Source organism: Barbatula barbatula, assembly GCF_947034865.1.
Source record: "Barbatula barbatula genome assembly, chromosome: 22".
NCBI classification, from domain to species: domain Eukaryota; kingdom Metazoa; phylum Chordata; class Actinopteri; order Cypriniformes; family Nemacheilidae; genus Barbatula; species Barbatula barbatula.
Window position 1 is genome coordinate 8,965,111 of NC_136785.1, and position 26,355 is coordinate 8,991,465.

General features: G+C 38.2%; 3 protein-coding genes across 3 annotated transcripts in view; 1 reads left to right on the plus strand and 2 right to left on the minus strand.

Moving 5' to 3' along the window:
* Positions 1–17,290: 17,290 nt before the first annotated feature.
* On the minus strand, positions 17,291–19,871 carry sc5d (sterol-C5-desaturase). The gene is made up of 5 exons (XM_079487142.1): positions 19,769–19,871; positions 19,214–19,431; positions 18,985–19,117; positions 18,568–18,668; positions 17,291–18,253 (listed from the first exon to the last, which is right to left on the minus strand). The coding sequence occupies exons 2-5, from the start codon at positions 19,421–19,423 to the stop codon at positions 17,801–17,803; spliced, it is 897 nt and encodes a 298-aa protein (XP_079343268.1). The 5' UTR covers positions 19,424–19,431; positions 19,769–19,871; the 3' UTR covers positions 17,291–17,800.
* A 170-nt stretch (positions 19,872–20,041) lies between these two features.
* On the plus strand, positions 20,042–23,397 carry anapc13 (anaphase promoting complex subunit 13). Its single transcript, XM_079486974.1, has 3 exons — positions 20,042–20,178; positions 20,288–20,394; positions 20,573–23,397. Exons 2-3 carry the CDS (start codon positions 20,296–20,298, stop codon positions 20,696–20,698), a joined length of 225 nt encoding a protein of 74 aa, XP_079343100.1. The 5' UTR covers positions 20,042–20,178; positions 20,288–20,295; the 3' UTR covers positions 20,699–23,397.
* A 2-nt stretch (positions 23,398–23,399) lies between these two features.
* arhgap32b (Rho GTPase activating protein 32b) overlaps positions 23,400–26,355 on the minus strand; it is a 71,255-nt gene continuing 68,299 nt past the window's right edge. The window contains 1 exon segment of the mRNA XM_079486975.1: positions 23,400–25,600. Within this exon segment, the coding sequence (XP_079343101.1) occupies positions 23,405–25,600 (2,196 nt within the window). The 3' untranslated portion in view covers positions 23,400–23,404.

Genomic DNA, 26,355 nt, shown 5'->3' on the forward strand with positions numbered 1-26,355 from the left:
AAACATACAGTATAAATGTAAATATTATGACTTAACCCAGCTAAAATGTTTTAAAAAACATGGAAACAGTTTTTATTGCATTTAAAGGTCACATGGCATACAAAAACTACACATGAACATTATTTTAAGATGGCGCAGTATGGTTGGGTTAAATTTGTCTTTATACTTCCTCACAGTAGGTGGCAGTAAGCACCTCTAAACAACCCATCATAAAACCCAAAGAAGAATGACTTATCGAGAGAAGCAAAAATTACATTTAAGTCGAACACTAAACTAAAATGTGGGTTTGTATGTGGACCCAAACCAGATCACGTAAGATAGAATTGAACTAATAAAAGCACAGGCTTATATACCAATGTATTCATAGAAACTCTGAGTCATTGCAACTTTATGCCTGTCAGACTGCAGGAAACTTTAAAATCATAAGCGCCACAAATTGTACAGCCCAGGGCGATATGATAAAAGACAATTAGCTCAGGCAGAACAAAAAATTGGAGATAAGAAGCTAACAGCAAAGGTCTTTTCTGTAGCTGTTGTTGTTGTTAATCTTCATTGACTGAGCATCTAGGGTATGTAGAGATTAAACTCACTACGCCACAGTGAGTATTAGCAGCCAAAGCTTAAGCGAGCGTCTGCCAGTGAAGTGTTTATCACTCCGTGGATTTAATTAAATAAAAAGTGCGTGTCTCTCCGACCCGCACTGTATAATTGGAATAACGCTTTCCATGTTCTGGGGTTACTAAGTTGTGACTATCTCACAGAGGAGATGACATGATGCAGTGAGGGTTTAGACCATTTCTGTCTCCGAGCGTCTTACCTCTTGTTTCATCATCCAGCCCTGCTGCACTGGACCCGAGAAGCCCTTAGTGACTTCATGTGTGACATGTGTTGTCAGTCCAACCTTGAATCAATGCGAGTCACCAGCCAACCAGGGCCAGCTACTGATAATTTGAAGCCGTAACGTGCTGTCACCAAGACAACCGCGTAAAAAAGTTATCTCAACTAAATATGATATGGAACAGCAAACTCTATCACAGTTGAGGTGTACAGAACGGTGAAAATTGGTATCTTTGAAACATGATTGCATGAACGCACGGTGGGGAACCAATGAAAAACACTGATGCATTTTGAATCAAGCCACGGCGTGTTAAAATTCAACAATATTGGATGCACTTCGCTTCACGGAGCAAAGAAAAACAGCCTTATGTGGTTATGGAAATTTTGTGAAATTGGGGGGAAACAAGGCCGCCTCACCATAAGCTGAGGATTGTTTCGGCTTTGTATTCTTCATCTTGGCCCGAGCCTTATGCAAAGTTGAAGCCAAATAGCGAGAAGAAATGAAGGTAATATCCACTCTGCCACAAAACCGCTTTCCATTTTTGTGATTTTTTTTAGGGGCTTATGGTGAAATTCGTAATCAGCCTCAAATCTAGCTTGAAGAAAAAAATAAATCTAAGTTGATAAGAAGGTAATGAAGCCTCACAGTAATTATCCAAGATAACCTATTTGTGGCACTGGTTGAGCAGTGATGAAAATTCTATTTAACATAGTTGGCTGATTTCTCTATTTTGATCAGTGCGAATCAAGAGACGGTGTGCTTTATAACCCTTGCCAATTTACTTTGAACTCCCCAAGATGCCGGGGATCATTACTTTAAGGATCCTTAAACTCCCTCATGTTACTAGGTAATTCAAAGCGAGAGGTTTGAAGTCGCTGCTGAAAATGTAGATATTGTAGTCTAGGTGCTGAAGTCTTGTTGGCGAGCATGCATATGAAACGGATCCTTCAGCGTGGACGGCGCACAAATACTTCACTGGCATTGCCATTATCAACAGGGCTATTATTTGTTTTCTGATTTGTCGAGTTTCCCTCTCACATTCGTATCTCACTGAATCAAAAATACATTTTAGGTTAGACCTGAAAACCAAATACAGCATGCAGACAGTGTGTTCGGACACACGTTTGTGTCTTATTTAAAAATATTACAGCATTTAGCAACTGTTTGGATGCTTAGCTCAAAATGCATATTTGTATTAAGTTTATTAATGAAATTATTTTTTTAATTATTACATTTTGCAAAGTGACTCAAGTGTCCAAAAAGTGTTTCTGGGGCCCCCATGGATTGGCATCATTTTTCAATTCTGTTTGCCTTTGTGAACAGACGTGATAGCAAACATCCACATTAATTTAATAAGCTGTGCGTTAATAGAGCTCCAGTCAAATGAGTGTTTGTGGAACCATGTGGTTGCCATAGAGGCGTTCTACCACCTTCACTGGCAATAAACATGCAGCATTCTCCCTTGTTAAACGAATAGAGCTGGTTATTAAAAGTGACATGATTAATTAAATAGACTTAAATGAAAACATTAGGAATCCATCAGATGAAAGCAATGGTGTGTAATAACTGCAGAAGTTAAACCGCGTGCGATCTCAGTGTATTCTGTTGTCAAGGAAACATAGAAAATAGACTGGGAAGAAAATGAGGATAACACTGCTTTGAAACTGTCCGGCACTCTCTTGACCCTGATCACACCTGCTGTTGAGAATCACGTGATGAGATCGCAGATGCTTAACTGAGGCAGATTTGTTTTATACCCAGTAACATGCCATTTAGATCCCTTTCCTCACACTGCTTTGGATGGAATTTTGGGGGAAGACCCTCTGATTTCTTGCCCATGTATGTTACTCATTACATTAATGTATTAATACATTTAGCTAAAAGTGAAAATTATTTCAGCTCAGTTTACATCCAAATACAAACAACATTTATTCAGGCAGAATTCATTTCGAATTGTTATCTGTTTGAATGTGCTTTACATATGACACATATGACACAAAAACATTGTGCCTGTATACATCTTTCGCACAATTGTGATTTTCTTTTACAAGCTGCTTGTAATTGGACTGTTAAAAATAGGGCTCAATGTCCTATGTTACTATGAAGGAATTTACCATATATACCATTTTACCTGTTCTGTATGTGTGGTTGAAAATTAAATGTGTTAATGTATCCTATGGTGTGACAGGAAAAATGTGTGTGTGCGCGAGTGCCTGTGCGTACAAAAATGTCTGTATCAGTATCTTCTATTTTTCCTTTTTTTATTTAAAAGTACAGCAAATTTAAGCTTTATTAGAGTAATGGATGATTGACAGGCGAGTCTGTGTTGTCACCAGAACAAAATATTGCATACAACACATACTGTATATATTTTACTTTGTTCAAATGTGGATTGAATGATCGGATCACAAAACATTTTGGAGCCTATTTAAATCTGTATTTAGTTCTGTCCACGTGGGATTGCCTAAAACAGATGTTATTACCAAGTGATAATTGGGTCTCTGAAAGGCATTACCAAATAAAAAATAAGAAGCAAAAGGAACCTTGACTTTTGTATTATTTCACTACATAAACCCTTAATCCTCGTCATAGAAGAATTAGTTCTGAAGTAAAATGAGACCATCTCTTCTATTAAGAAGGGATTTGTTACCCGACAGTTTCTGTTTAAGAAACTGTAATTCATGTAATTTTAGTATTGTCACTAGAGTAAATGTTTTCCCACTTCCCTCAACACCTTCCCTCTCATCTTCCACAATTCCATTTATCACCCTCTTATTACTTCACAAATGCCATCGCTGCAGTCCAGTTAAAGGAACAGTATCATCATTTACTCAACCTCATGTTCTTCCAAACTACTATGATTTTCTTTCAGGTAAACACAAACAGCGACTTTCTGCATAACCTAACTTAAACCTGTATGACTGCAGAACACAGAGAAGATATTTTGATCAAATGTAAATGAAGAGTTCATTTACAAAAGCAGATCACTCTAAAAACCGTGGTTTTATTGCGTTATGTATTATTACTAAAAAAAAGCAACCCAACTGCAGTTTGATTCATATTACTTGAAAAGAAACAATTATCTGTTTTTGCAAATAAACTCTTCGAATAGAGAACGGAGAACGAAGGAAGTCATATAGAGGTTTTGAATGAAAAAAGGGTGAATAAATGATGACAGAATTTGGTTTTTTGGGTCAACAATCCCTTTAAACTTCATTTTCCCATTCATGAAATGTAAGAGTCCAGCTAACTCTAAAATGACTGTCTTTAGCTCTCAAGATATAAAAAAGAATGTCCCATTTCAACACAGATTACATTAAAGATCACTCATAAAGGCAGCGCTGGGCCCTAAGGATGGTCTTTTTAATCCATTTCTCTGTTGAAAATGGATTGATGAAGTGAAGTCCCTCCACCTGCCAGTGTTATATGACTGACCGGTCATGTGTCACCGCCGGAGCCAAACACACTCAACCACCAGCATATCTCTAATAGCAACCAGCTGTCTGCTCTGTGCAAAGAGAAGTATTGACATAAGTGTCTACTGGAAAAGTATGCCCCTCTTATTATCTGGTCGTTGGCAGGAGCTGAAGAGTCGCGTGACTCGAGAAAGCTTCATTGCCCATATTTGTTGAGCTAACAAATTTGGTAACTCAGTTAGTGCAAGATTCAGTAGAGCCGCTATTGTCTGTCATATTTCTGTGAATAGCCCTGATAGTATACAACCGGGCTGGCTGGAGAAGAGATGGGATCTCAACCGAACGCCAAGTCCCCTCACAAACCTGCATCCCTCTGGCATGAAACGCTGAAGCGAACAGTCCAGTTTGTGTTTATTGTGTTTGCATTTAATCATTCGTATGAAAGCTCAACGGGAAAGAAATACAAAGATTTTTTTTAAAGTGCCCACACTCTAAGTCGACGGCAGCCAGCTCGAAAGCCTCCATAGCTTACCTTTTGATTTCGGTTTGAGGCTGTTAGCGCTTGCCAAATTTAGCCCGGATGGCTTGTTTGGTTGTTAAATGAATGCGCGAACGGGCTCCGTCTTCACCAGACTGCGGGAGTATGCCGTTCTGACACAAAGCAGGAGTCTACCTGTTATTTTCACTTTATTAATATTCAGCACAGCTTGTTGCTCCTGTTCAGACAGGCAGTCGGAATGACAATGTAATTGGGGAAATATAGGGATTTTGGGAACAAAGTAATTCCAAACTGACAACTTTGAAGAAGATCAAGGTGTATTTCCTTGTTTTGGCAAGGTTCAAAAAACAATTGCGCATTTATGGCTCCCATTTTCTATCAGTTTAGTGAGAATTACAGTACTTGCCTGACTAAACATCTCAGACAAGAGGGTGTTTTGTCACAGCTGTTTGAGAAACTGATCTGATCCACTTGACAAGACAAACAAATATCAAAACAGGCTTTTGTGCTGCGTGTGACAGGCACGTTTTGACGAGAAAATAAACGGCGAAGCACTCGCTCTCTGTGATTGCGCATAACGATGTGTGAAAAGAAAGCGTAATAAAGAGGTGAGTTAACACCGGGGCAGAAGAAAGAGAGAGAGGCCGCTGGTTTAATGTCAGCTGAAGGAGAGGCAGACGTATGGATGATTGAATTCTGTCATTATTACATCTGGTCATGCTTGATTTCAAATAATGACAGCAGGTGCTTGGATATCACCGGGATATATCTGCTGTTTGCAGTCTGTCAGCAGACTGAGGTCAGAGAAAGTGATGGGAGTCTGGACTTTCCACACACTACGCAAACAACAACCACTTTCATGTTAACATTTACATTTAGCACTATTTAGTTGAAATATTTTCATGTCGAAGCGGCACCAACGCGCCTAGAAAGATGGGAGCGTCGCACCGCATGCGCATTGCGACCGCGTCGCTCCCTATTTTAGGGTGCTTGTCGCACGTTTTCATTAGAAATAACGAATATGTGCGAAATGTGAATGGCTTCTTACAGTGTTATTTAGGATCAAACAGGTGAAAATGACAGCTATTTTAGTCAGTTATTTTCAATAGTTGATCAAACTGACTGGAACTACCTGTGGATTAAACGGTTTTAATGCACACCTTTCAGCGAATCAGAATCGAGCATTCAAGTAGACCATGGTCTAGTATAAAATAAGCACCGATCAATGGTAATTCATTTGTTCAAACAAATATTACAAACAATGCTTGCACAAATTTAGACTTGTGAAACGGCATCATTTCCATCACGATCAAATGTGTAATGTGTGAAGGAAACAAAGAGAATATAAAATAACACCCACACACAAAATGTTTACATCATATCCAATTAGTCTTGTCAAATTATAAAAAAAGTGTGAATATACTTGTGTGTATTTAGGCTAAAGTGCTAACTATAGAATCTAACTATAGAATCTAACTATAGAATTCCTAGCAAGTCAATGTAGTCCCTCTCATGAGGTTTCATGAGGCATTTATATCTCTTCAGTTGAATCCTTCACTTTCAACAACTTACACAAATTCTATTTCCCATGAGTCTGTTGGAAGTTATAAGGATTTTCTTGGTTGGTGGATGGTTCCCTGACAATACAGGCTGCACTTTTTGGTTATTTGAGCGATTAATGGTGCTTGCAGGACTTTTTTTCCACATGAGCTTTGACAGAGGCTACACAAAAACTATTAGAGAGGAAACTGTTTAACATACCAGGAAGTTCCGAATCAAGTTGTCTCCCTCTCATTTCATGGGCTGGAAGTTGAATTGAGTCATACAGGATGTTGAAATGGAATGACAGGAAAACGATTTTGTTCTTGTTTTAGGGAACTCAAAGTATAAATTTGTGAGATTTATCCTTTAATCGGGAAACAATTACATAAAAAGGAATTCTTTTCTTTGCAAGTATTAAAGAATTAAACTCAATTTAGTTTGATTTCTCTGACTTAAACTGAGACCTCATATGATTGTTTCTCAAGTAAATGTGTCTTTATTTAAGCAATAAAAATGTTGCCAGTTAAACAATATAGCTATATATGGATTTTAAACTGCTTTAGAATAAATGTATACACTTGCTTATGTGCAGTATATATGACTTATGACCAGTTAGGATGATTGTACTCTTCACACATTCCATAACATAACATAACATAACACAACATGAGAATTTGTACTCAGTCTAGGTCTATTTAGGTTTTGTATATTCACTGCCAGTTTTCAAAATCACCCAAAATAAGTTTTGAAAACCAAAATATAGTCCATTGAGAAATATTATCAAACTTCAGCACCTTCACCTGCTAATATAAAACCCCAAACATATCACTTCATTTAATTGTCAGTGTGAAAGAAACCGTTTCCTTGCCACCCTCCATAATTTCCAATGTGCCAGTGCCAGTCTAATCTGATGACCCCCAAAAGCAGATATTTCATGTTTAGTAATCTGTAGAGGGTCCAGGATGCAATCCTTGAGATATATGAATGACAGCTTTTGAGCTTAGCTCAGCTCCAGCATGCATTCAGAGCTCCTCGCGCTTCTCTGACTGTCTGCACTGGTAAAGCTTATTCAGTGCAACACTCCGACTACTAATGATTTGCAGAGGACAGTATGCGTTCATCCGTCTATGAAAGAAGAATCTGGGATATGTGATATGACAGAAACTTGACTATTTTTGGTTAATGAACATGCTTGGTTTCTACTTTTCGTTGCGCTTTATCTCATCATGAATGGTTCCATGTGAAGTCATAAAAATAATAACAGGTTATGTGTTTCTCCTCCGTTGCGTCATTCCAAAAATATCTCGAACATTTCCATTTGAAAGACTTTATCTGTGATTGGTGCCACCAAGTGTTTCAAGTGACGAATAGATGAAATACACATCAAATTCAAGATCTCATTCCATAACATGCTTCTGAACGGAAAGATGAAATTACAGGAATAAAATGACTGTAAAGGTTTATGTCATGGTTTGATTAGAGACGTCTACGTCAATGAGTTTCATCGTATTATCAATTCTCAATTGGTAGGGCACTTCATTCCCTTCAAACTTCAATGGAGGATAGTCACTTCAGATTTGACTTGTTCCCTGTCAAAATGAAATATCACTCCCACATAAAGCCATTCTGGCACGCTCAACCTTTTAAGAAAGTTCATGAGAAGTAGCAATGTTTTGTTGAGTTGTTTTTTGACTGAAAACCAAAATAAAAGCACCAATGCACTCAAACTTCAGAAATTATTAGTTGTGCTGCATCTTCTCTGTGCGCTCTTCGTCCTTTGAATTTCGTGAAATAAAAGTCTTGGCACTGGCATAAAATTCAAGGCAAGTGGATGTCCTAAAGCAAGATTTGAATCCACAGGAAAACTGAATCTTTCAGGCATGTGAGCTTTCAGATGTGCAGGGTCTAATTAGAATCACCTCCTTTACCTTGTCAGGTCTGGTTTGTGTTTGCCTGTTCAAAAGAGTTTTTTATGGTATGGGAAGGCATTGGTTCAGGAGACGGTGGCCTACAAACACATTTTGTATTTTCAAAGTGTTTCTGTTTGGTTTAAATCAAACACCATATAATAATCACATTTGATGTCATGACAAGGCTGATCAGATTGTTTTAGTTAAATTATTTTGTCAGAATACAGGGTTTATGTTAAATAGAGATCAATGGAGAAAGATGTTTTGGGGGTCTAGATGGTGTAATTGTGGGGCCGTGCTAATGAGCCATACCTGAGGGAAGGTTACATACAGTACGCCTACTGTGCAAAAGTATTATTAGCATATTAGTAATTTCACATTTTAAACCATTTATTTATATCGCTTGCTCTAGTCTGTGGTAAGTTGTAAAATGATGCTAGTAATATCAGTTTACATTTCCAATGTCTAAGACAAGTCTAAGACTTGCTGTGCTGTACTCTACTGTACATGGGAAGAAAGTCAGAGATCACTAGTCATACAAAATTGTCCTATTTGCATAACAATTTCAACAAAATAAATATCTACTGCATGATCTGTGAATGTTTCAAAAAGCATTTTGTGTTTCTTACTTATTGAAAGCAAGGAAACCTGAAAGAAAGTCACAAATTTGCATTTGTTGATTCTAGCAACCAAACTGAAGAAGCCTTTCGTACGATTTTTTTTTACTTTTTAAACAAGATATTATATTCACATTAGATCTCCCGGACATTTTATGTGGATTTCAATCTGAGCCCCCGCTGACTTTGTATGGATTAGGTTGCTTCACTTCTTGAACGAGGGACTCTGGTCGCCCTGATTATTGAATGTCCTTTATTCAGCCTTGAGCTTGCAGTCATGGTAGGACTTCTACATCACTCTTTTCTGATTTTGTAATAGAGGCACCGAAACACTAAAGAATCCGTTTGATACACCATGGACATGGCACACACACAGACAGAAAGCGAGAGAGGGTGCATTTTAATGAGAAGTGAACAGTGTCTCAACTAGAAATTCTGAAAAACACAAGGCCTTGCTTGGCTCTCTCTCCTCAGCAGTGCATTGAACTGACAAGCTCCCAGTTTTACTGAAGTGTGCACTTGTAATAACAAAGCCCCATTTCTATCCAGTCACTTGGTGGCATGAGATCTGCCAGACTTGATGTCTCGCTGCCTTCACATTTTTTCCTTTCTTTCACCTTTTCTTGTAGCTCTGTATGCCATACAATGTGTGCAGGCATTTCTTCATGCTTCTCCTATTTCTCGGCTGTCAAACCGACATTGACAAACAAGATTTGACAAACAAGCGATACGTGAATTCGTAAATCTGTGAAAAGCACTTCACGTGCCAGTGAACGTTTCTACTTAAAACAGTGGGAAAAAATATGTCATTCACTGTAATATGTGTACGTGGTGATTATAAGCCCATCCACAGTAACAAAAAGGACAGCAATCGAGTGACAGATTGAATACCGAAAGCCATCATTTCACAGAACATTATAGCACAGAGAGACGCGAAAATGTCTGTAATTTCAGATATTTATTCATTGGAGGGAGATGACTTCCTAAAGAGAGCAGGAAATTGGAATTCTTCATGTCCTCACTTACATTAAATATGGATTGAGGAAGCGTACGATAGGGCCGCTATTTAAGTGTCTGGGGTTAAAGTAGGCAGTGATTGACCACCTTCTGTTCTTGGCTGACAAAACTCCATTTACATGCCAGATCTCGAGACACGCTGATGACTCAATAGAGACACAAATTCCCCACTTTAGCGCCAGCAAATGAGAGCAACATAAATGAGGAGATAAATATGAATAGGAATATGTCTTTCCGTCACCTTTTTTCTATGCTATTTCCTCCAGGTTAGCTTCTTCAGACTGCTATAAATGTAATCGTTGATTAAATGGTCTTTAAAAAAAATGCAGTGTTGAAATGCTGTTTCTTAAACCTCAGCGAAGTGAAAACACTCATGGCCGGAAGAACTACATGTTGGTGTAATGTGTGTACAAACATCATGGAGTAAAAAAGATGTAGTGGGTATTAAAGAGCAAATAACAGCAAGAAGCGTGACTTCTGAAGAAGCCAGACAGTGAGGGATGCAATGTGACATCTGAAGAGACGAGTCCAACAAACTCTGATTTCTGCCCCCGACGGATGGTTTGTCAAGTAAAGTCAACCTTCTCGTCTGTTGGTTAATTCATCTTCCGAACCAAACCCTCATTTGGAAATCTGTAAGTCTCTGAAAAGCCTGTGAAGGCTCATTTAAGAAAAAATGACTTGTGGAGCGATGTTTGTTGAGAAAGGGCTTGATTATAGTTATACTGATACTATCAGGCAGAATAGAGACTTAAAGGAACGGTTCACCCAAAAATAAATATTCTGTCATCATCTACTCAGCCAGTTGTTTCAAATCTGTATTTGTTCTGATGAACACAGAGAAAGATATTTGGAAGAATGCTTGTAACCAAACAGTTCCTGGCCACCATTGACTACCATAGTAGGAAAAATGACAATGGTAGGCAAAAGTGCCCCAAAACTGTTTGCATTCCTCCATTCCTTAAAATATCTACTTTGTGTTCACCAGAACAAAGAAATTGATACCAATTTGGAACAACTTGAGGGTGACTAAATGAAGACAGATTTATCATTTTTGGGTGAACCTTTAATGCAGCAACACGCCAAGTCATGAAAACAAAACCGAATAAATCATAAAGCACGTTCTAGAATTTACCTTTACTTTTCTAGGATTACCTTTATATAATGTGTCAGAATGTCATGTTAATTATCAAAACACATTTCTTGCTAACTCAGTCAACTTAAAATACTTTTTTTTGAATGGGTGCATGTATGCACATTTTTGGAATGATTATTAACATTTTAAATAACAAAGCGCATTAACATGTATTTCTATCATAATCCCAAAGAAGTGTATAACACATAACAATAACTTTAGCAGTTGTTGTTTATCATGTCTGATCATTGGAAGCCGTTGCATTCCTTGCACCGTTCTTTCTCATTTTGCATCATGCGGCGCGATCCTGGCATCTTTCGGACTGTCTGACAGAAATTTCCACATTGAATGTGTAAGATTGCACAATTGAGCTTTACGTTGTCACTCCTATTGTATATATGTCACTAACCCCAGGCTTCTAAGATACTAAACAAATCCTTTGTATTCTGAAGCAGATTCTATCTTGAGGAGGATTTGAAACAGACGTGATCATTATTCTCATCACCACATTTCATTGTGTCCATCATAGTAAATGTGAGGCAGCAGACAAAACTAGAAAACAGACATGGTGCAATTCTGACCATTTTACCGCAATTACAGTAAATGTTTTTTCCGAGGCGTATTCACGTACATCTTGTCAGGTGAATGAGAGTGTTGGATCCATAAGGGACGTCCTTCAGCCCTATAAAAAACAAAGATTTTCTGAAAATCACCAGCATGCATAGGTCACGGAGTCAGTCAAAGGAGCTCCAGATGATATTTAGTTACACTGATAAATACCATGACATTTAACAAGATGGCTTTGCCTTAAAAGAGGACCTCCAATAAGCGAGCGTATCAGTCGAACCATCATGCTCAACGTGTAACTGTTTTAACTGTGTTTACACTGTATCCAGTATTCACAAGCTCAGCAGAACGCTCCCTTCAACTATGGACAACTCGTTCAACATGCATTGCCTTGAACGTGAAGCTTTACCCTTGACTCGGTTCCCTTGATCAGCTAAAAAAGCACAGCTTTTATCCACTTTGCATTTACAAACAATATGCAAACCGCATTCATACATGAAAGCAGCTCCAAATCTTTGTTCTGTCACTTCTTAATGTCTTCCATAAAGGCTTCGCTGATTCGTTAAGAAGGTTATCTCGCCCGCAGCCGAATTCCCTCAGATTTGAGGCTGCTACTCCTGCTGTGAGCGAGTGTACAACTGACAGTATGGATAGATCCCTTTTAGAGTGGGTATTATACAATGATGTGGGCCTCATATGTTTAAGTGTTGACTGGGAGGAAATAGGCCTACCCATCGATCACACCTGTACATTAATGTCACTCATGAGCTCATTCGAAACGCTGTGATGAGAAGATTCTCGGTCTGAGAGCAGAATGTAATTTATTAATCATTATCGGTTAAGACTAACTAACACAAGTAAAGTCAAATGATCACTCTTATTTCTAAACAAATAAAGCAAATGACTTGACTTGGTTTTGTGTCCATACAATAGAAGTCAATGGGTACCATTGTTTGGCTGAAATGACAAGAAGGTGAGTAAATGATGAGAACATTTTTATAGTCACAATTTTTATGACCTCATTCTGCACTTCAGCTCCTGACCAATCAAAAGCTCTCTAGAATTTAGAGAAACTAGTGTCCGCCTTCTCTATTGGCTATTTTAAAGGGCAGGAGCCAATCAATAACCAATCATTTCCTGTTTCAGAGGAAATTACATCCGTACATTGAAAGATGCAGATTCAGTGGGTCTTATGAAGGGAAACAAAACATTTTGTTTTAAGTTTTCATTTTATTAACTAAACATGCCTTATTTCTTTTGATCTTGGTGGTTTGCTGCAAATGTTCATTGCAACGGACAAAACAATTTTTTTCTGTTATGTCAAATTAAAGATGCTGTTTGTCTGTGTACTAATTTGATACAATGCTGCCATTTTGTAAAAGATGCTGTTGTTTCCTTACAATTTGTTCCTTAACGTGAATTGAATCCATTATTACTTTAGCAGCGCCGCTTGGTCTCAGTTGCGTAGCACAGGACTGACACAATTGATTTGAAGGGCAACGCGTGTGACGGAAATTAACCGAACTATTAACTGAATCCCGTTTTAAACATTTTATTACTAGCAAAATGCAAATCCGCACTTTGAATTATGAATTCAGGAGCAACGTGCACCCTTGGGGACATCATGATAGTCAACGTCGCCTTCTTTGTCTGTAGTTCAGAGCTCTGTGCTAGCAATAAACACGCATGGCAGCTCATTTCTAGTGTTATTAGCTGCTCACCGAATGAATCAGAAATAAAAGAACACCACTATAAATAAGCATATAAATACAAAAGAGGCGATTCTGTATCTGTTACACATAATACATTCAAAATGACTTCTTCAATTTCTCCACATTATGTTACGTGGTATAGGAATGAGGAATTGTTCTATCTATGCGGAACTGATAGACAACCTGCTTTGGGCCTTTCATCTGTGATGAAGCAGGCAGCGCTAAAAAAGCTTTTTATAAAAGAGTTATTTACATACAATGATAACACAATCACCATCATCATTTTCACAAATGAATACCCCTGACAGGACAGCAACAGGTGTTTTCATAAGCAGCTTCGCATTTAGATTGCATTTAAAGGGATAGTTCACCCATAAATGAATATTATGTCATCATTACCTCACCCTCTTGTCATTTCAAACCTGTATGACTTACTTTCTTCTGCAGAACACAAAAGAAGATAAAAATGTTACTAACCGATCTACGGCTGTACCCATTCAATTCTATTGTATGGACATAAAACCAATGCAAGTCAATGGGTTGCCAACATTCTTCAAAATATCTTCTTTTGTGTTCTGCAGAAGAAAGAATGCGTAAAAGTATTAGAATAGTCATAGATTTGAATGCTAAATTTTCTACTCACAACAACATGAAGCAAAATAACATAATTAAACAATACATCAACCCCTATAAAACATCTAGAAAGCATGCAATACTTTTAAAACGAGATTTCCTAAAGGTGTATCTTCATCTCATTAATTTGTGTGGAAATACATTTCTGTGAAATGGACATTTGTAAACAGCCTGAAGATATCATTAGAAAGCAAACCGAATGAGGGCTGGTCTGCACTGTAATTGAAAGATAGTGGCCCCAGCTGCTGTACAACCTGCTCTGTTCAACACACGATGATTCTGATACAAATAAAGGGTGGAGATTATTCCAGTAGACAGAAATTTAAGGATTAATTTCCTTTTCGGGTTTCTCACGATCATAATAATGGGTAAGAAAATGTGGCATTGTTGTGCACAATGCAATAGTATTCCTGGTGGTACCCACAGTGTGAACTTTGAAATGATGTTTTCCTTTACCTCAGTTAGCTGCTAGATTACAAATGAGTCACCCAGCATCCCACACCCGCATGCACATCCACCGTATAATAAAGCCATTTCACCCAGCATGAAATAAAAGACCATTTTCAAGTTCAGTGATTGGGTTCATAAACTCTCTCTGTCTGCCTAAAATATACACACATATGCATACACGCCCATACACACAAGCGAGCAAATGAAAGCATACATACAGCGTGATACAAGCCAAGTTAATTTTGGATATAATGAACAGGTCAAATAATCAGAGAAGCAAAAAAAATCAATAATCATATGATTTTGATCAAGTCAATTTCTTAAAGACAATAAATAATAAAAATACATTCATAATCGCAATATGTTATCACACACCAGCAGCCACACATGCAATGATTTAATACAAAGATGATATTACTGTCAAACCCTCACGAAAACCTGAGGTTAGATTTTGGTTTATTTATTGCCAAATTGTGAGGATGATTTAAAATGTCCTTACGTGTTATTTTTTTCGCTATTTGATGTCCAAATTCCCTGTTGTCAGGAAAAGAAAAAAAAACACTGTACATTTTAACTGATTAAATACTATGTTGTCAAAGTTGTCAAGCACTTTTTAACACTTTTTATTGGTTAGATATTTGCAAAACTAAGTGACAAGCACAAAGGGTGACTGATAATCATGATTAATGAAAAAAAAGAAATATAACAAATTAACAATCATATGCTTTTCGCGTAGACTCGGCTGATTTAATGCAAAAGGAGGACTTTCGTGGTAAACAAATGGATCTATAGATCGAAGGCAATCGTTCAGCTTCAATAGACACATACAATTTATCAAATATGCAAATGTACATCCAAGGTTACATCTTAGTTCTTGTGTTAATCCCCCGTCATAACCTTTGTGGAAATGTATTAATCATAAAAATCATAAACAGTTGCCATAGACACTAATCAGCTTGTAAAGATGTTTGTTTAACATGAGCATGCATTCAATTGAACTCACAATGCATGACTTGGATGTTTCTCTCCTATGAGTCTCTCCTAATTTAAAGTATAAAGAATACATATGACTCATTTCATTTTGTTTTGTTTGCGTTAAATGTTAATAAGCTGTATGATTAGCTTCATGAAGCCTTGTTAACAAAGAAATGAATTTATCTTTTTTATATAAATTCTTGTTTTGATGCCTTTTAAATTGTCCGTTTTTCTGCTAGTCAAACTATTGAAACGATTTCATTTGCTCTGAAAAGATGCATCTCTTTTGGACAAAACACAACTGGCTATCAATTTTGATACAACAGCTCCCTCTGTATTTCAGATGATGCAGTTTATACTGTTGCTATGCTACAAAAGAAAACTTCAGTGCTTATCAAGCTTCAATATCCTAAGTCCACAATGAACAATGGACTTTCTTTGCCCCAGTAAATGTGTCTGTCAGAATGGAGAATAAGTAAGGGACAATGTACAATAAGTCATTAAAACCACAACAATATCATCATAAACCCTGGGTGGTGAGAAATTTGATGTAAAAGGAGTTATTGTGACTGTGTATTACGCCACTTATACAGACGTGCTCAAATTTGTTGGTACCCCTCCACAAAAAACGAAGAATGCATTTCATGCAGAATTTTCTCTGAAATAACTTGAAACGGACTAAAGTAATTGGCATCCACCATTGCTTATTCCATTTTTAATAGAAATCAAGACTTTCCCTTTGATTTTTTATTAAATATAATATTGTAAATAAAAGAACAAATAAAAAATATCACACCTAACCTAATATTTTGTTGCACAACCTATAGATGTTTTCTGTAGCTCTCAATGAGACTTCTGCACCTGTTAACAGGTAGTTTGGCCCACTCTTCCGGAGCAAACTGCTCCTGCTGTCTCAGGTTTGATGGGTGCCTTCTCCAGACTGCAAGTTTCAGCTCTTTCCATAGATGGTCAATAGGATTCAGATCAGGACTCACAAAAGGCCACCTCAGGATATTCCAATGTTTTGTTCTTATCCATTCTTGGGTGATTTTAGCAGCGTGTTTTGTGTCATTATCCTGTTGGAGGACCCATGACCTGCAACTGAGACAGAGCTTTCTGACACTGAACAGTATGTTTCGCTCCATAATGCCTTGATAATCTAGAGATTTCATTGTACCCTGCACAGATTCAAGGCACCCTTTGCCAGATGCAAAACATAACCAAGCCTCCTCCATGTTTCACTATAGATATGGTGTTCACTTTGAAATTTTGTTTTTTTCATCCGTGAACTTGCAGATCCCTCTGTTCTGATTTTCCTCTTGTGGCCGTGCCCAGGGAGAGCGGCTACAATTCCATTGATCTTCAACTTCTTAATAATATTTGCAACTGTTGTCAGAGGAACATCAAGCTGCTTGGAGATGGTCTTGCAGCCTTTACCTTTACCATGCTTGTCTATTATTTTCTTTCTGAGCTCCTCGGACAACTCTATCCTTTGCTTTCTCTGGTACACGTTCAATGTGGGGCTCACAATGATACCAAACAGCACAGTGACTACTTTCCTCCGCTTAAATAGGCTGAATGACAGATACCAAGAATGGATACATGTGTGATACTAATTAAAGAAACAAATTAGTTTGAAATATCACCAATCCAATTATTTATTATATTTTAATAAAAAGGGGTCACAACAAATGTGTCCAGGCCATTTTAGAATATCTTTGTAGAATAAGCAATAATTTGTCTCTTTCCACAGCTTCTTTGCTTTATTCTATGACATTCCAAAGGCATGCAAGTATACATGAGACAATAGCTTTTAATTTCATCACTCTTCAGGAGGAATGAAGCATTATTTCAATGAGCTGTAAGGGTACCAACAAATTTGAGCATGTGTGTAACATGGCTGTTTTTTTGTGTCACATGGAAGCTAGTGCTTAATAGAACGCACTGTGAATATACAACAATAATAATGCGACACCAGTGACATACATTATCTTTTATTTGAAGAGAACATGCAATTCATATAAGGGTACATTCTCTTTTTTTTAAAACAAGATAACTGTGATTCGCCAAACCTTCACAATTTAATGTAAAGAGGGGTCTTTATAACATTGATCAGTTTATAGACAAACTGAGCTTTCAAGAAAGTCTTGTTTATTTCAAAGGTCGAGTCAGGTGTATTATAATGAGAGTCCTGCCAGCATGACAGCAAAATTATAGACGCCTACTTGACAGAAGCCAATATTAAGTTAAATGGTAATTTAATTCGTATTAAATTACAAGAATGCCTACATGGCAAACGTTTCTATTTGGCAAAGATTGAAATATGTGTTGCTTGTTTCTATTTGGCAAGGATAAACACATTTTATACACAATTGATTAATTCAATTATAAGTCCTTTATACAATATTTTAAGCCCTTTTACAAAAGAAAGAAATTTAAGCGTTAACCGCTTACCTTGAAAATAATTTGTGCTGCTTTAACATGTCCACCTACTCTTTCTTGACACGAGAGCTGTTTTTATTATTATTTTGACCATTAATGCCATTTGAGTTCAGCATTCCTTCTGCCGTTAACTTCTTGATGCAGTCGTGTGGACCTTTTCCCATTAACGCAGAAGGGTAGCGGTAGGAGCCTCCGATGCGGTCCCACAGGGTAAAATATTGCCCATAGTTGTAGTCAAAGAAGAGGTGATGGTCTGTGTGGTGAGCTGAACCATTAATGACCATTTCTAGCAGGTTGGGCACGCGGTAGTCACCGTCGTGGATGGAAACGGTCCAGACATTGACAAACACGTACAGGACTAGGTACAGAACCTTGTGTAAAGGAAAGAGGAATGGGTAGATGTGGTAGGGGAGGCCCTGAAGAAATCCGTCCACAGGATGGAAAGCGTGGCTGGCAAATGGAGTCGGAATCTTCCAAATGTGGTGAGGTTTGTGAAAATACTGAATGAAGGGAAAAGGTGATAAAGTATGTGAATATTAAATGTTTAATGATAAAGAACATCACTAAGACAACATAGATTTTGCACTTTTTATGTTGATTGGGGAGATGGTAAATTTAGCATTACAGGTTTAAATACTGTAATGTGTTTGTATATGCAAATGTGTTTAACTGAGCTGCGAGAAGTAGCTGAAAGCATAACTATAATAAACATATTCAATAAAAATGTACAAACAAACAAGTGTGAATGAACAAAATTTTGATTCACTTAAAATTTTGGAAAATCTAAAGAGCTTTCTGTGGCCATTTTAAATACCTTATATATCAACTTGTGGTGAAGGAATCTGTGAATCCAGTAAATACACATATCAGTAAAAAACAGGAAAGACATCATGCTGAATACCAGCCCTGGCCAACCTGGAAAACAAGCAAAAATAGTTTGAGATAGTTGCTATGGGCATTATCTCTATCCAAAGCACATCTGACAACCTGAATCCCTGGGGTATTCTAATTATAAATATTCAATTTAGTGGTGTCTGTTTCTTTTATGTTTTTATCATTTTTAATGTGTCTAATCTGTCTTTATTACATTAAATTCAAGCCAGTGATTTCTGCATCACTTAATTGTCTATGAATAACTGCAGTTATTCATAAGACAGAAAGATTTATTCACAAAACTCGCACTTAGATTTATTTCCTTGAATGTCAATCAAATTTCATTTTGTTTACTTACCAAGTGGCGACTCTTCAACACTGTCATACAGTTTGCTGTACCCTCTGACCTCAGCGAAAAACAACGCTACTGTAGGTATACTAATCCAAGGCAAAGACCACAATGCATACTTTATTTCTCGCTGCACCTGATTCTGTGGACAAAAATATAACAAAAACATATTATTATACTTCTACTATCCTAAACCTGGGAAATAAGAAACAGAAGGTGGTTGAACGGATGAACAAACCTCCAAAAATTGAGGGTGTTGCGTTAATTTATGGTCAAAAATTAAAAAGTAGCTCAAAGCACCCAGGCCAAGATACAAGATAGCAGCACCCAGGTTAGTGACCACCATCAAACCGATGATCTGTCGCAGGGCCTCGTCCTCAGGCCATGATGATGGATACACATATGGAGTGAAGAAGTAATTATCTGCAACATTGAGCACAAGGTCCATCTTTGACCCTGAATGAGGAAAACACAATATAATCAATTTCAATAAAATTAATAATGTATCTGTGTTGACGCTGATAACAACGTTGTATCCATAACAATCATGCATGTTAAGTTCCTAAAATGTTAATTTACAAGAATATAGATTTGAAGTAAATAAATAACTTACAAAACCTAAAACTGCGCAGAGAAATACAGAATAACTAACGATACGGGGTTTCTACAATACTGGTCCGTGTACCCAATAAGATCAATTCAATAACACCGTAAAAAGAACATATACAGAATGAATTTAAAATCATTTTGACAACAAATGATCATGTTTAAATGTTGTATATGTAGGGCTCACCTGTAAAGGTGCCGTTTAAGACAAGCAAACGCAGACAGCAGTAGGTTTAACTCTCTCAGGTAGGCTGTCCAGCTGCACTCGCTGTTTAAATCATTTGTTACGCAAAGCGACACGCAGCCAATAGCGGATCACGTCAACACGGCGTGAGCCGTTTCTCAACATCTGATTGGACAGTTGAGATATCTGGTCATGGCGTTACAGAGCCTCACAACATTTACAGAAAAAAATAAACATTTAGTTTTACCTGTCACCTAAACCCAGTTGACTATATTCATTTTAAATTTTTAATTACCATTGTGTGGTAAATATTTAAATGTGTGCATTTCGCAGAAAGGAACCCATCTGTATGGAGTGTCGTCATCAAAAAGCGACATAATAACAAACCGCATTGTTGGGACTGGCGCAGGACTGTAGGTTTTGTATTATTTTAGTACACAGAAACACTATAAAATAGAAGGTTTTATTAGTCATTTACAATACGTATTTCAGTTATGTTGATCTATTAATTGTTCGTGAAAGGGAACAGCATGGACAGTGAGGTGCAGAGAGACGGAAGAGTTCTCGATCTCACAGATGATGCCTGGAGAGAGGATAGATTGCCATATGAGGACGTGACTATCCCACTGGTAATTTAGGCTAATTCAATAGTTGGATTTTAACAGACGCGTTGACGTGTTTTATCGGTTGGCGCGGTATTTAAAGGCACGTTTGGCTTTTGAGCACCCCATGCACTGCAGTCTGTCGTGTATGGGGTTAGTTTGAAACACGGATTTACCAGAAATAATCCATTTTCTTCTGACCTAGAGTGAACTTCCAGAAGCAGAACAAGACAACGGGGGATCTACCGAGTCAGTCAAAGAGCAAGAGATGAAGTGGTCGGACCTCGCCCTACAAAGTTTACATGAAAACACCCCAAACATTGGTACATAGATGAAACGACGACAAGTCCATCCATTATCAATAATGATCATGTAGGTCAGTTAAAGGGGGTCACCGATTCACGTTTTATAAGTATGTTGCTGAGTTTCTGTACTTGTGTGGGTGCACATTTGTTATTTTGCCCTAAAACCTAAACGAAATGTGGATTTCTATGCGAAATCTAGCTATTTTGTTTTCAAGTGAATGGTAGTAGCTCATTAGGCATATTGTTAGCATATACCTTGCATTGTCGCAGCTGACAAAATAAAAAGACTGACCAATACTTTAGATGAGTTATACAGAAGCATCTCGTGTTGTACTTCGAGCACACAGTGAATATGTAGTGTATTGTGAGCACACAAGGGTTGGGATGTGCAACTTTGATTGCACTATGTTTAGGATTGTGAAATTTTTTAATTTATTTTTTATGTTTAAATTACTGGATAGTTCACATGTGAAACGGCTTATAATGATGGTTATATAAGCAATAAATACTGGAATCAATGAATCAGTTTGCCCAAGCTAGGCTGAATTTTATTTTGGTTTTAAGGTGCTCCAAATGCTATCACACATATATATTTGAACTATGGCATCTCTGATCATACTGGTATTTTAGTAGTAGCCAACACATGTATACAAGATTTTGCTAGATGGCTCCTTAAATGTGTAGAGGTTGTTGGATTATAATGTACCATCTATATTTATAATAAAGATGGTACATCATTTGTAATAAACAATCTTTGTCTTTTATGGATGGAAATTATCATATACGTATATAGTATATTTTTAGGCACTCTGTAAAAAAGCTCTAGTTGTACTATTCTAAATATGTTGTAACATGGAAATATTGCTAATTTGAGTTTACTCACTTGTTAGCTACACCTCAAAATAATGTATGTAATCAAAATGTGCATTCAATGCTGAGTGTCATTCTGACTAAAAGGGAACGCTTTACAACAAGGTTGTATTTGCTAACATTAGTTAATCCATGCGTTACCTAATGTACAAAACTTCCACGGCATTTATTAATCGTAATGTTAATTTCAGGATACATTTACGAATACATTTTTAAAAACAAAAGTTGTCTCTCTGTTAACATTTGTAAATACACAACTCAACAATGAGTATTAACATAGATTAATAAATGCTGAAAAGCTTTAGTAGATGCATTAGCTAACATGACCTAATGTTTACAAATACAACCCTATTGTAGAGGGTTACTTTCTAAAGATATCAGACTGCAGGTTCATACAAGCTTGTTATGCTTAAGGTCTCCGTTAAGGAGGGGAGGGCAAATGGAGAATCTGTTATAAGATATCAGTTTGGTCACATTAAACAGATGTTACATGAGTGCCTTTATTTCTCCACACTAGCCACCCAATAATTTCTTTTCACAGTCTAAAGAACAAACAAAAACAAGAAACTACGGCAGATTATTGTCAACGTGCCGGCAATGAAAATGAACTTCATAAAACTTTGCAAAACACAAAAAACAGATTAGAGAATCAATTACATACAAATGGTACCACCCAGAGTTTGGATCATTTGAACTTAAACACAAATTTATAAGCATCGTTATAAAATATTAATTATTATCTGACAGAACGGGAACATGCAATGACTTGTCAATACAACAACAAAGTAAAACATGGGTCCCTTTTTCATAGAAAGTCTTTTAAATAATAAAAATGATGGTATCTCCATCTCAGAGATTCTGGCTGTGGGAAATGTGCTGTCTTTGACACTGTAAAAAGCACAATTTATTAAATGGTACTTAGTTCATGGAGTATTCAGGTGGTTCATATTAAAGAACACAGACGAAGCAAAGTGTGTATATGAGAAATTTAGTAATGGAGCTTGTTAAATATAGGTTAAGTAAGGTGCAGGTCTAAAATCAGTCAGAAAAATTGTAAATGACTAAATGTATCAAAAAACCTGTTTACTACATGTTTCTCTTGAACAGGGAGAAAAATGTGTCTAAGCCACTTCACATTGTAACTCTCACCTTCAGATGCTCAACATTCGCTCCACAATGCTCATTGTTTGGTCACTCCAACAATAAAGAGCAACTTCAAAACTTGTCAGTCAAGTTCTCAAACAAATAAACATATCCAGTTGCTTGGGATTAAACCTTATCATGTAATAGTAATGGCACAGACATGAAAAATGCACATTTTGGGCCCCCAACCTAAAGAGAAGATTATTTGTACCGGTGTGTAAAAGGTAGGAAGGATGACTTCAACAGCGTTTTCTTTCCACGGTTACTGTTACGTCCATAAATTACACAATATACAGTATATCAAGGTACACAGAACTGTTCTGTAAAAGATAGATTACATGCATTTCTAAAATGCAAACCTTTACGCCACAATTAAACCCAAACCCAGACCTTTTTCAAATAATACAACAGAACAAAGGATTTACTTCATAACCAGTAGTGTTTTTCTTTTTCCAGATATACATAACTCTTCTGGTTCTGATTCATGTACCGTTTATCAATATCACATATCTACAGTATATGACAAGTTACACCTTCATGTCACAATGTGGCTGTTGAAACAACTGATGAAATATGGTACATTCACTTCAGTAAAAAGTATTTTTGTAGATTAAAAATCAGAATGTAAACAGTCAGAAGGCAGTCCACTGTCCTGCAGAGGCTGCTGCATTTTAATTGAAATATTATTGACCGTTTCTGTCCACAATCCATCTGTCTGTTCATTCAGCATTCATTTCTGCCTCGGGCCTCTGCGCTAAAAGCTCAGCTTGAATAAAAGCGCCCTGTCCCAAAGCAGTGGAGTATGCCCTGTTACTCTGTGGAGTTGAGAAACCGGGGCTGTGATAGGAGCTAGATCCACCAAGATGTGCTACTGAACTTTGGGACTGAGGTACTGGGTGGTAGTCATCCAGGTTGTCGTAGTGTGACTGTATAGTAATGTTGCCACTGCTTTGTCTTTGCGCTTGTGATTGACCTGTGTAGGATCCACTGTGGTCTCTATCCAAGCTCTCTGGCAAATGAGAGGGAAGACTGGATGGGTTATAATGTGGTCGCTCTCTTAGGCTATGAGATCTCTCAGGTTTGGGTGGAGGTGTTGGCTTCACAGGAGCAGCTTGTTCATCGTCACTCACCGCGCTAGTGGCTTTAACCCTGCATATGTGCCGATCTAAATCAGGTCTTTCATATCGAGGCTGAGCGATCCTGCTATCCGGTTCAAACTTTGGATCAAGATGGCCGCCCTGCATGCTTCGTGGTGGCGGCTGAGATTGATGTGAATGGATGGACGAGTAGGTCCTGGAGCTTCCCTGTTTGGAGGCTTTCTCCCCCATTCCATTTCCCTGGCGGTGCTTTTCCGTTTCCAAATACATGAGCACATCTGGATCTGAGATCAGGTGCCTGGGAGCATGCTGAGACCCAGAAGCTACGTTGTATCTGCCATCCTTTCCCTCAGTGGCCATCAACACCGTTTTGCCAGGATCTGATTTGCTGCGCATGTGTAACGTATCAAATCCGCTAATATCCATCGGTAAGTAGTGCCCCACGTTGTCATATTGAGACATAACAGAACCCTTCACCTTCTGTCTAGCTCTGCTTTCTCTGCGAATGGAGTGCACACGAAGCCTCTCTGCTTCCTCCGGGTCCCATGCAAAGTAAACTCCCCCCTTTGAACCACCGTAAGGGGGCATGTCCCTGCTAACAAAACTGTGCTCCTTTAAAGGAACGAAATGGCGCGAATGGTAGTGATACGCTCCGGACTTCCCTCCAGACCGGCTAATGAGAGGTGCCGTGTCCTGACCGCTGAAAGAATGGACGTGCCGTAAGCGGATCGTACCATAATGGTCCACATCGTAGTACGGGGCTTCCAAAGGGTGAGAGCCAGAGTAGGGGCTGTAACGGTACTGAACTCTTCCATTCTCAAAATAGGGCTGCAGTTGTGTGACGTGATAGTCAGTCTGAGAGGAAGGTTGGTGAGACTTGCAATGGTAGATTGGGCGCTGGTAGTAAAAAAGCTCATCGTCCGGTGGAACCTCTGTTCTGTTAATCGGCATTGAGCGGATTGCGGTGGGCGGCACATGTAGGGAGTGAACTCTTCGGATGGTTGGGTAAACAGTAGGTCCATCTACAGGGCTGTAGGCGTGGCTGTGGTGTATGGAGCTTGAGGAAATGTATTCACCCCTGGGTAGACCACGAGATTTGATGGACTGGTGGCAAGACTGTGGTCCAATTGTATTGTATCGGCCATCCCCGTGACCCCTGTAGGTAATCTGTGGCTCTGATTTAGACACGTAGGAAACATCCGGCGGAACGCTTTCTGGACGGTAATGGTAAGGCATTGAGGACGGACCTGTTGGAGTTACCCTCTGATGGTAATATGCCTCTGCTGTAGGCTCCAGTAGGGCCGCCTCTCCTTTCGAGTGGTAAATATAACCCGACTGATGAGTGGAAGACCTGCGATGAGGTGGATGAGATTGTGGGGGAGTCTCCTCCACTGAGCCTCTAATGGATGTCTCTGATAAGACATTGGGAAAGTTGGCTGGGTTTGCACCTTCAGTGTGGCAGAGAGCAGCCATTGCAAGTTTACTTTCAAATGTGCGAACAGGGGGTGCTGGAGGTGTCACTCCATGAGTGTGATGTTGAGGATTACTATCTGCTTTGGGGTGGACAGGCTTTATGGCTTCCCATGGTTTTTCCACCATGTCAATAGGTGTAGCCGGGGTGGGTGCAACTCGAGCGTTGGGCTGTGATTTGGGTTGAGACTGAGGATGTGCTTGTGACGGAGTCTGAGGCTGAATTTGAGGTTGAGAGCGAAATGTTGAGCGAAATGTCTTTATTTGAGGCTGAGGCTGGAGAATTGCTACTGGTTGATCTGATGCTTTTGTGGGTTTTGTCGGAAGGACATTTTCTGCCATATGGACCTAAAGTTAAGCACAAATAAACGTTATTGTCTTACATTTTTTTCTTTGGTGTGCACGTGAAATGTGCAGTAATCCCAGTAGTTTTAAATGGATAGTTGACCTAAAAACAGAAAATCTGCCAACATTTAATTACCCTCATATCGTTAAAACCTGTATGACTTTCTTGCTTCTGTGGTACACAAAAGAAAATATTTTGAGAAATGCTTCAGTGATTATACAATGGAAGTCAATGGGGGGCGGTGTTGTTTGGTCACCAACAATTCTTCAAAATACCTTTTAGTTATACAGGTTTGGAATGACATGAGAGTGCGTAAATGAAGGATTTTCATTTTTTGGTGAACTGTTCCTTTAGCAGTTACTTTTTTCACAAACAGAAATGCCATATTTTTCTACGTTTGCACAAATAGGGACAATGTAAATAAAGCAATGGCACACAGCAAGACCATGTATTAATTTTTTTCAACTATCTTAAGTGGTGCTTCCATGGGAACAATACTACTGATCACCATGTTTTCCTACTGTTAACGCTTTCAAGCTCTAGCTGGCTGTCGGTCTGATAGCACCCAGGTTTGAATATACAAACTCTACATTGATGAAGGCCTGGATCATGAAAATTATGTGACATATTTTTAATGAAAGTCAGACACTTGATAGTTATTTTCTACAACGATGAAGGCTTAAGGCCAGGTATTACCTACGTCATGTGACTGGACACTCCAATCAGGTTGCTAAGGGACATCAACATGCTAATTAGT

What these genes read in the sequence shown, in the direction of transcription:
- anapc13 (XM_079486974.1), top strand. Translation starts at nt 20,296, where the DNA reads ATGGACAGTGAGGTGCAGAGAGACGGAAGAGTTCTCGATCTCACAGAT. An exon ending in AGGACGTGACTATCCCACTG is followed by an intron (nt 20,395 to 20,572) that starts GTAATTTAGGCT and finishes CTTCTGACCTAG; the next exon opens with AGTGAACTTCCAGAAGCAGA.
- sc5d (XM_079487142.1), bottom strand. Translation starts at nt 19,423, where the DNA reads ATGGACCTTGTGCTCAATGTTGCAGATAATTACTTCTTCACTCCATAT. An exon ending in AACACCCTCAATTTTTGGAG is followed by an intron (nt 19,118 to 19,213) that starts GTTTGTTCATCC and finishes TTTTGTCCACAG; the next exon opens with AATCAGGTGCAGCGAGAAAT. An exon ending in ACCACAAGTTGATATATAAG is followed by an intron (nt 18,254 to 18,567) that starts GTATTTAAAATG and finishes CCCTTCATTCAG; the next exon opens with TATTTTCACAAACCTCACCA.